The 11,545-nt window shown below is 34.3% G+C and overlaps 1 protein-coding gene across 1 annotated transcript in view; it reads left to right on the forward strand.

Annotated features, from left to right (window-relative positions):
* Positions 1–9,843, forward strand: part of LOC136802030 (catenin alpha-2-like) — a 13,362-nt gene extending 3,519 nt beyond the window's left edge. Inside the window, exons 2-6 of the mRNA XM_067058727.1 lie at positions 3,402–3,594; positions 5,415–5,581; positions 6,129–6,248; positions 7,107–7,196; positions 9,643–9,843. Of these exons, the coding sequence (XP_066914828.1) occupies positions 3,402–3,594; positions 5,415–5,581; positions 6,129–6,248; positions 7,107–7,196; positions 9,643–9,843 (771 nt within the window). The remainder of the gene's footprint in view (positions 1–3,401; positions 3,595–5,414; positions 5,582–6,128; positions 6,249–7,106; positions 7,197–9,642) is intronic.
* The last annotated feature ends 1,702 nt before the right edge of the window (positions 9,844–11,545 follow it).

The raw sequence follows: 11,545 nt of genomic DNA on the forward strand, positions 1-11,545 counted from the left end.
CGGCGCTTTTTAATGAAACTAACATTTTCAAAAACTTTGAGAAATTGCCTAAAATTTGAGCCATAGATGAAAAAATTTGAGCCAAGCCAACCTTGAAAACTAATGTGAAGATCAACTTCCCAAGAAAAAGATCTACAGGGGAGGCGGAACCCACCTAGATCCGCGCACCGCCGGATAGGCTATCTCCCGGAAATTTTGCCGGACCTCAAACAATGACCCATTTACATGTGCGGGATTGTTTTTCCTTTAGCGTATAAACAAAGCTTTAAAAATCGAAGCGCTGTCTCGGGAATATTGAATGACAAATTTTGGTTGGTTGATTTTGGCTGCTGCACGTTTTATTTTGTTTCCAACTTTCAAGTTTTAATTAATATTGTTTTGCAAACTTGATTCAGGTAACTCTCATTCTTGTTGTTGAAATGTATCCAGTAGATGACTGATGTCGTTTTTTCTGAAAGTTTAATTTCCTAGTGTGACTAACTGTTCATCAAAGAATTGAAGATGAGAAATACCGTAAGTGGCCCTAAATCTGACAGCCCTGCGTAAATTTGACGTGGTCTTTCAAAGATACAAACTAAAATAAAAACAAACCTTTTGCTGTGACGCAATGAAGATACCAAAGTGACAACTAAACTGAGAAATTTGACACAGTAAATCACTTGAACCAAATAATTAACAATAATTGCTTCTTATACGGAACATAATTTTTTATAGTAATATGTCCAACGTCATAATAACGTCATGGGTAACTTGCATCAGTGGAGGCTAACATGCATAGCCCTCAAATGAAAGACCAGGCTGGTCATTAAAATACAAAGTGAAATCAAAACAAAAATGGTAGAGCTACGAGCGGAGGTGCGTAGTTGTATTTTAATGACCAGCCAGGTCATTCATTTGAGGGCTATGCATGTTAGCCTCCACTGATGCAAGCACCCAATCTCACGGTAATTACTTTTACAACTCACACTTTTTCATTACATTATTGACATATTGACATTATAGCCATTTTGTTAGATGTTTTGAATTTGTTTTGAGAGTCCTTGCAATAGTTTATTGTTCAACTTGGAGAGGGAATGTTTGTAAACATAGAATTTTTTTCATAGCAGTTATTTGGAGGGGTCAGAATTAAGCAAAAGACTGTCGAATTTAGGCAAGGCTGTCGAATTTAGGACCACTCACGGTAGTCTACACCTTAGGATTGCGGATTGAAACAAATAAAAGAGGTATTATGAAGGGTAAGATTTTGCAGCCGCTTGCCAGGCCATGCACTAAAAGGCCATGGGTACCAAAAATAAGGGCCATGTGAAATTTGGTAATCTTATTGGTGGAGATTAAATAAATAGTCTGCGAAGGAGTGCCACAAAGCAATCAGTAGAAGAGACCACTTTCATTTTTGTTGCAGATTTCAATATAAACTTCTCACAGGGATTAATTGGCAATGCGTTATCAACTTGTCAGCATTGTAATGATACAAAGGCAAAGATAAAAGGGATAAGACTAGCCTAGTTTCTAATCCTGATATAGGAGTTTAAGTCTAGACTGCCAGGTACCACCAACTGCTCCAACTTGGGACGATTGGTCAAATTTTGGAATGGTTGATTTCTGGACTGTATTTTCACTTACTGTTAAAATCTCTTTCACAACAAGTTTGTTTTGATACTTCAACTAAGTTTATCAATCAAACTTTCACCATCCCAACCAAAAGTATTTTTAAAGCATTTTAAAAGTTAATTAACAATTTTATCACACACACTGCTCACATCTTGACGCCATTTTTTGTTTTGTTTGTTATTCTCTAGAGACTTTTTTGCAGTGTGAAAAACAACACAAAAAAGCCTGTTCTTCCGCAGAAAATTGTGAGATCTGTTAAATCGACACTTGGGGCGCGATCACACTGGTAGGATTCCTTAGTAAAACTGTAGCTATGAAATCTTTTTGTTTTTACAATAGAAGTGTGCACGCGACAAAAGGTTAACCACATTGCATTGTCACTTTCATTTGATTTTCCTTAATTAAAAGTCATAAGCTCCATTGTCTTAAAGGTAGGGTAGGAGCAGTCTTTAAAACAAAAGATTTTATCGAGGAGGCATAAACAAAGGATGCGTGCAATGAACAAAAAGTTTTGCGATTTCAAACACAAATGAACTGAGGAAAAAAATAAAAACAGTTCAAACAGTGTTGTTGATGTGTAAGACGGGCCAAGTGAACAGTGGGAAAAACAAAAAATCAAAATAGTCAATTTTCCGCCTTAAAAATGCCATTTCTCTGCACCAGGTGATTGAAACTTGACAAATAACCCCATTTTCTTTATCTAATTTTCACACTGAATCCGTTGGTAGCCTCAGATATTTGATTTTTAGACTTCGAAAAAACTGTTAGTAAAGGGGGACTTTGATAAGTTCTAACGATTAACTAAAAATCAATTCACTCGAAAACTGCAGGAGATTCGAAGGGCAATTTTTTTTGTCAATTCTACACCCTATTAGGAGCATAATATCAAAAATTTGCCCAGATCTAAGGGGTACCCTACGAAATGACACAATTCACTACAGCTCGGTTGCTGGTCTAATGGTAGAGTAGAGCTGCAAGCAGAGCTGCGTAGTTCTGACACTGTTATATTTGTTGAAATTTTGCTGCTTTAGTTAGTCAGGCATTTGATGGCTATGCAAGTTTCCCTCCACTGATGCAAGTTACCCAATTGATTTGACAGTAAGGGTGATAGGCTCTTCTGGAGGGGATTCAATCAGCTTGGCAAAATTTGTATGTGTTAGAAATGACCCTTGAGTCATCAATGACACCAGTAATCAACAAAAGAAACTAATAGTGAGGTCCGCTAGCTCAAAAATATTTCAGATAGTGATAAAAGCATGATATTTAGCACATATGGTACCCTAATAGTGTCTAAAACTTAATTTTTAAACAGCAGCAGTAACGAATTCTGACAGAGATTCATGTATAAATTATCAAATTTAATCAAGTTGCTCCAAAATTACGAGGTTTTAAGTTTTGCCTGGAAAGGATTATGATGATAGGAACATTTTCAATGCATCTTTTGTTTGAACAAAAAATTTCAGCCAACATTGCAATTCTTTAAATAAAAAAAAACAGCCAAATTGGAAGCAATTTAAACATTTAATAGTAGAGTACTGAGTAGCATTTTCAAGTCTAAGATCTCTGATCATTTATATGACGTGAGGTTGATTTAACAATGGACGCAAGAAACCGTTTTTAAACGTGTCGTTTTGTATGATGCATGATACTAAAATTGTTTTTTGAAATAATTTGGTATACCACCAATAAACGTCATTATGTCTGAGGTTTTATTTTTGACACCCCCTGTAGGAGTGGTGGATAAATTTATAAAATATAAAAGCTTAACACTCCTAATATGTTTTCACTAGGTGACAACTCTTGTGAACCATTCGAAAAAGAATCAAAAGCTGAAACGTGGGAGATCAAAGAAAGCAGTGCAATTAGTTAAAGATATTGATCAAGCTACTGCGCGACTTGTAGATGTGGGACAAGATATTGCTGAAGATTACCAGGAAGTCAAGATTCCAATGTTGGAAGCATGTACAGAGGCTGAAGAAGCAGGTATAAAGTTATTGACAACCTTATTACAAATCGTTTTGATAATTTTTTTCTTACTCACTATGTCATGTTGAATAATTTAGAAAACTCAAGAATTAGAATAATAACAAAAAACATACTTACTGCATTAGTCTGTTATTTTTAATACTGGAGTTTTTATATTCACATGACATTGGGAAATTGCTTGTTTATGGTAGTAGGCTAAGACTGCGTACTCAAAGTTAACTTGCTTAAAAAGCCAATAAATATCTGTAAAATTACAACCATTGTTCCGCCCTGGGGGTGAAACGACCGTTTGTCCTCTTTCTTTTCACCACACTGTAATTATAGTTTGTAGAAAAAAATTGACCTTGTTGGAAAGATATTTTTGAAGATTTCTGGCGGGTTTTTTGAAATTCTAAAATGAGGATGAAACATGATGAAAGAAAATGATGAAAATATTTCCTGCTGGACCAAAAATCTTGAATTTACACTTTTCTGAAACCTTGACCAGCTTTGCTGATTTCAAAAGTATTCAGATTTTGTAAATCTAACTTGGATCAAAAGTTAAAAGTCTCCAAAGCGGGACTATTTTGCCTTTTTAAGCCATTTTCAGCTTACTTTGGCTGGTAACAACTTTTTGGAAAATCTAAATAAATATTTGCTTGCAATCACTGAAGTTCAAAGCTTTAGAAAAGTGAAAATTCGAGATTTTAGTCTTGTAGAAAAATCTACATACTTTTCTTCATTTTTAAAAGATTTTAAAGCTCATATGCGAACTGTCATTTCTGTGAAACAGACTTTTACTGAGTGACAAAATTCCGACAAGAGATATTATGTCATGGTCCCATGATCTTGCACCAAAAAGCCATTGAAGAATAATGGGTACTAATTTTAATAAGCTGTATTTTAAGGATTGATAAGCTTAATATTTTTATTTTTTCGAATTTTGAATTTCAAATTTAAGTATTTACTGGATGTGGTTTGAGCATTGTTAAAATATATTTTAATTTATTGAACGTAATTTTGTTAGATATGCACACTACACAATCAGTAAACATACATATGATGTACAGCACTTATAATTTGGTAGGAGGTTTTATAGAGTTTTGAATATTTTAATGTTTGGATTTTGTATTTTGTTCCTGTCTTGAGACATGTTTTCTTGTTTCAATTTTGTATAAATGATTGTCTAAATTATTGTCTATTACATTGATGTGTTCATTGTTCATGATTGAGTTACTTCCAACCTTACGTAAAGCACAATTCTCCAAAATATTAAAGATATCGTAGGGATAGCTAAACTACTTCCCGGTCCCATTGCAACTTAATCCAAATCGTAAAAGATCAACGCTCTGGGTAGGTACAAAAGTTAACATCAATTTGTTTTGTGGTCAGCGCAGAAAAAACCGGTATTTTTTCCAGTATGCCTGTATGCCAGTATGCCTGGGAAAAACAGTGGAAATGTGCAAAGAAAGTTTAGCCATCCTAATGGTATTGCTTAAAATACACGTTTTTTTTTTAAGAAACGCACTTTTAAGAAACAGGAGGCTCAGAATGCCTAAAAACTAAGAAACATGCTGAGGCTGAGAATGAGAAAATAACTATAATAATTTTTTAATTCAGTTTTTCTTAAGAACCTTCCGATCCAGCCTTCCGTGAGGCTGATTATGTCAAAAAGTTTGGAAACATATAAGAAACATTTAAGGCTCAAAAGTCCGATTTCTTAAGAAACATTGAGGCTGCTTGGTAAAACTAGTTTCTTAAAAAAAAAACGTGTATTGGACACGAAAAGATACTAAAGGTCAACGTTATTACAATTATTTTCATTATAATTTCTTTAGGTAAAGTCATGCATGATGCAGCAACAGAATTTGCATTAGATCCCTGTACACCATCTAAAAGAGGGACGATGGTGAAATCTGCTAGAATACTTCTCTCATCTGTCACCAGGCTGTTATGTATAGCCGACATGGCCGACGTACACAGGCTACTAACTACTTTAAAAAAGGTAAGACAGCAAAGCTTCCAACCTTTTTGTTTTTGTTGCTTGAAGATTGTCACCAAAGTGGCATGAAACTGCCTGTTAGCAGAATAAAAAAGTGTCTTTTTTTCTTTTCCAACTTTTTGTATATAATGCTCGTATATAATATCTCTATTTTAAGGAGGCGAGAAAGCTAAGAAGGGTTTCCTTTTCGAAGACACTTTTTTGTTGGAGTGTATTTTTTGTTATTTTGAATGAATGAATTTACATTTCTACATAAGGGATGTAAACTCGCTGCATTAGTAAAGATCCGCGCTGCTCTATTCTACTTTGGATCCCTCTTGGAAGTAAATTATTGAGGGGTTTATCTGAAAAATCTTGAAATTTCAAATTTTCGGAAGCTTCTGGGCCCGGTTGTTCAAAAGTGGATTAGCGGCCGATTAGGTCATTTGATAATTCTTTTTGCGCCCTGAAGAAACAAATTTTATCATGAAAAACTGTTGATTCTGAAGAACTCTTCTGTCAGCTTTCTCTATGTGGCTTTTAAAATATATTTCTTTTTTTTTTATTAAAGGTAGAAGAAAGATTAAAAGAGCTTGAAGTCATGGACACTGCAGATGATTTATTGAGCGCTTTCAAACATTATGGAAATGATTTGATGCAATTCGCAAAACTCACCGGTCTTCGCCAGGCTGTAAGCTTTTAAAGGCCAGATGGTTTGAGATCTTTTGAATGTAGATTCCTTTCAATTTGGAAAAGAGTTTGGCAAAAAAGATTTGGAGGTTTTGGAAGGAATATACAGCTAAAAAATCTCAAACCAAGTGATTATTCCTTTAAACAAATTAACTTCTTAATGGTGTATAAAAAGAACAACAATAATCCACCCCGTTTTAAGTTGATTTTATTAATCGACAGTTTCTATCTGGCTCTCCAAGTTGATAGTCTCCGTAACTCGAACACGCACTGGGATTAAAATTTTTTCGAGTTATGGAAATTTCGAGCTATGGAGACTCATTAATAAAGCATTGTTAACCTGTTTTAACAAAAGGGGAAACTTGTTCGAATTATGGAGACTGGACCCAGTTGTTCAAAAGTGGATTAGCGGCCAGAGAGCTGTCGGTTGTTGGAAAAAAATAAGGCTTAAATCTGGATTATATCCCGATAAATGGGCCAAATTTTAATCCTGCTCTGACCCCCAGGATTAGCGAGGATTAAGAAGCTTTTTCCTACAAAAAAAGATTAACTCCCTGCATTGAAGTGAGAAATTTGAACGAAAATTTTTTTTTGAATGTTTTAAAAACTTTCGAAGTGTGACGTCAGGATTAAGATCTTTGAAAACAAAGGCAAAATAATCTGACGTTCGAACAACGGAAGTTAATCCCCGGGCTTAAAGTTAACGAAATCTTATAGCGATTACCGGTAATCGGGATTAAATCTACTCGACTGTTGAACAGCCGGCCCTGTGTAATAAAAGTCAGAATAAAGAATTTTTTCGAACGAAATGAACGGAAGCATCAATGGTTAATTTATGATCATAATATCTTGCTTCCAGGATTTGAAAGACGCGAGGAGGAAAGATGAGATGGCTGCAGCACGTGCCACTTTGAAGAGAACCAGTAAAATGTTACTCACCACTTCAAAGGTATTACAGCCAATCTAGTGAAGCTGTTTGCTGACCTTGCAAAAGCAATAGTCATAGTCATAGCTTGAAATTACCTTTCCAACGGTATATAATATGCCAATATTTGAAGAAGTTAAAAAATTTTCATTTTTAGAATTTTTGTAAAAATCCGCTATTTTGAAAAATCCGCCATATTGAAAAATGCTCAATCTTAGAAAAATGGTACTCTGACTTAAAATGATCCTAAGGGTCCAAACTACCAATTCCAGCATTAAAATGTTGTCGCCCTGACTACAATAAATTTAGAATCAAAATCTTGTATTATATAATTTAAGAAAGAACACATTCTATTGACAAATAGGACAATCAACTAATGAAACGCGCGCCATTATGATTTAATGATTCGTTCAAATACTGCAATGTTTTTGCAAGCCCAGCAAAGCGATTCATAACAAATATCGTTAACCCGATACTATATTGATAAGCTTATGCAAATTGAATACATTTTTCGTTTGATTGTAAGGCATATTACACATATTCATGATACGCACCACTGCAATGCCTTCAAGAAATTAAGCAACTTTTCTGTTTTTGTTCCACCCAATACGTCACTTTTTCTATTGTTTAAGTGACGTATTGGGTGGAAAATTTTAAAAGTTCTCAGAAGGCTCTCCAGTGGTGCATATCATGAATAGGTAAAAAAAAAAAAACGAATTATGAAGCGCATTGACCCTTTGACTAATTTTTATTTGAAAGACTTCGGCTAAAGTTTTATTCTAATGCAGGTGGAAACATGATAAATTCCAATAACATAGCGATGCTCGTTGAAAAGATGATTGTGAATGGAATACATATTAATAACAGAATGTTTTCTTTTCAAAAGTACATAATTTTTAGAATATCAATTAAGAACGATTCGCTATTAAAAATTCTGAAAAAGAATTGGAAAGAGTGGTATATTATTTAAACATTAAGAGCTCCGAGCTTTCATCAAGCACATTTGTCACAGAGAAGTACTAGAATTGTCTTTTTGTCGTCGCAATTGACGTTAAGAAATGGCTTGGTTGGAACTAGCTAGAATCTATCAAATATTAACCTTGGAACAAAAATTAACCTGTGAAATGAAAAAATAATGCCATTTTGATGTTTTAAAAGTAGCAAGACAAAATGAGAGGGTAAAACGAAACGTACTTTGGTTTCTTGTTCCACACGGGAAAATTTAACTATCAAAATCTGTGAACAGTGAAAAATTGACGTAAGTAAGCGAAATTGCCATAAGGTCATTTTAAATGAACATACAAATGTATAATTTTCACCAAGGGTGAAAAATTAAATTTTAAATCCTCCCTGAAAATTTCATTTGTCTTTGTTGGACCTACCCCGGTGGGGTGAAGGTCCTATAAATTAACCCGTGTTCGTTAGTTAGTTAGTTAGTTAGTTCGTTCGTTAGTTACCAACTTTTCTCGAAATTGACTCATTCAATTTTTCTGATTTTTTGCACAAAGGTGCATTACTATAAACCCTCGAATGTGACGGAGCCCGATTTTCGAAAAAAAATTTTTTCCGGCCGGTAGAACCGGAAATGTCCCGAAAAAAGCGGTTTTTTGAGATTTTCTCGAGATTTTATCATTAGTTTTTTGCGATTTTTTGCACATAGATGCACATTAGTACTGCCGAAAAGGTGTCGAAAACCGTTTGCCGAAAAAAAATTTTTTCCGGTCTGTAGAGAACCGGAAATGTGCCGGAAATCGTCGTTTTTTTCACATTTCCATCACATTTTTTCAACTTATTTAATTGTTTCTTTACAGAAAAATGTTCTTTATGATGATGCCCAAAACTTAGCATTGTTTGATTTCCAAAAAAATCATCCTTTGAATCCGGAACTCCTTAAAATCGCCGGAAACAGCCGAAACGCCAAACCGGCGCGTAAAAACGGTTTTCCTTCATTTTTTCAACTTATACTCGACAGATTTTCATGATTTTTTGCACAATGATGTAAAATGGCAATGCCCAAAATGTGACAGAGCCCAATTTTCGAAAAAGAAATTTTTCCGGCCGCTAGAACCGGAAATGTCCCGAAAAAAGCGGTTTTTGAGATTTTCTCGAGATGAATGATTGATTAAAGTGTCGATATTATTTTTCTTTCACCGTTAAACATCGATGCGTTTCTTAATTGCTTTCTCCGTTCCAATAGATATATAAATCGAAATTTAAAATTATACATTACTTCCATTAAATTCTAATTATTCGTTTTATAAATAGGTAGGTCCATTAAAGTATTACTTGTTGGATAGAAAATTGTACGTCAAAAATCGAAAAATAGGGGTGTTTTTTTTACCCACCCGGTATACTAACGATAAAAGAAACCAAGGCAGTTATATAAAATGGATGCAGTCTATTTTGTTCTAAATGACAATTAATCTTTTATATGATCTTAAAATTTACTTTAAATTCTTTTTTTCACCAGGCTTATGTTTCCCACCCTGATCTTCAATCAACCAAGCAGAATCGTGATTATGTCGTTGATCAAGTATCCAGTGCTGTTGCTACTATCTCTGGTGTTGCCCAAGCTGTTGGCGAAAGTCAACGACATCCTTACGAAGAAGTTGGCTATCTTGCAAGAGCTCTTGATGAATTAATGGTAAGAGTTTTGTGTGAAATAGACTGACCCATAGATTTATAAAGCCCGAAGGGCTAGATGTTAAGTTTTTGCTGGAAAGTGTGCCGTGGTGAGGTAGGAAATCCTATTTAAGTCACGTGACATTACAATAGAATTTCAGCGCTTGACTAATCAGAAGCTGCGCGGATTTTCGAGAACAATAGCAACAATATTTTTTCCGATATTCAATTTTTCTTGCCTGCGATGGCTTTAAGCCCGACATCTAGCCCTTCGGGCTTATAAATCTATGGTCTGACCTCATTAGCTTATTTGTGTGACATTTTTTATTGCAATCTCTGGGATTGGACTGGCTAACTATATGGTCATAGTGTCCATAGAACCACTTCAAATTTGAAAAAACTTCAATTTGACAACTTCCTCAGGTAACAGTATGAAAAAAATGCATTCGATCAGTTCTGATACATCATGCTTTGCAAAAGGCCAATCAAAGCGAATAAATAATCCGCAAGCAGTCAAAATGACTCACTATAAGAATGAAGGTCGTATCATCAATATTTTAGGACTGACTATATTTTCCCTTTTACCGTAAATTCTTAGACTTGCTTTATTTTAAATTCATATTTTGTTTATCGTTTATTTCGGGCTAGCATGTATTTGTCAAACACTTTGTCAAAAAAAAAGACATAAAAAATGTCAACAATAGTCTGACCATGGTATAATTTATTGTAGCGAAATGATTAAGCTCTACAAAACGTTTAAGCATGTCAAAGTTGTTTGTTGTTTAAAAGTGAAAGTGAGCATTCAGAGAAATCTAACGAACAGAAAAGTTAGCCTAATTAACTAAGCCCTTATTCACAAGGCTGACACACGGCTAATGGCAATAAAGCATTTTCGGCGCTTTAAAGATTTTTTATATTTACGGATTTTAAGTTTGCTTTGGACTCAAGTCACAACTTAACATCAGATTTATTCTAGTGACTGAATCAAACTAGCTTAGAATTCTAGGCTATACAAAAATGTTGAAAAGATGAATCTTGCGAAAATAATCAAAAAGTCTTTAAATAGAGGTTGATCCTTATGGTATTTGGCATTTGATTATCTTTTAAATCCGTTACTTGATTAGCATGTTTAACAGTGCATTTAGCACTTCTTTCTCGCTCTTTCGATGTATACAACAATACATACAGTAGTTTTTTCTCCAATGTTATTTTGTATTACAGTTGGATGGATTGAATTTTCGATGATGTCTACATTCTGACAGTAAACTATTTTAGAGGTTTAAGCTTACTTTGTTTCTTTTCTTGCGATTATGACTAGTCATGCAATTTGCCCTAATAGAAAAACTGTACTGTACTAAGATGAGTTTTTTTTTCGTCTAGTTGCAACGGTGGTTACAGAAGCTACTAAAAATTAATGGCGGAGAGTGTTTCTAACTTTTAGTTATTATTCCTTTTATGGGAATAATTACTCTTCTTCGTAGAGTTCTTTTGAGAACCTCCTGTAACCTTCGTTGAGTTGGTTTGGGTAGTAAGAAAGAGCCAGAAAAGAAATAACGCATTTTTTATAAGAACTTCCAAAATATTTGAAGCATTTTGTTGTTTTTAACTTTTTGAGTTTTCAGGACTAAATATGTTCTTGAAATGTTCTTATTGTCCCCATTTTGTGATTATTTTTGTGCAAATTCTTAATAAATCAGGTGTTTTTATGGCACAGAATTTGTTTACATTTTGTGTCATCGAACTTTTTCGAA

The sequence above is a fragment of the Clytia hemisphaerica genome, unplaced genomic scaffold, assembly GCF_902728285.1.
Source record: "Clytia hemisphaerica strain Z4C2 unplaced genomic scaffold, Clytia hemisphaerica genome assembly, whole genome shotgun sequence".
In the NCBI taxonomy this organism is placed as follows: domain Eukaryota; kingdom Metazoa; phylum Cnidaria; class Hydrozoa; order Leptothecata; family Clytiidae; genus Clytia; species Clytia hemisphaerica.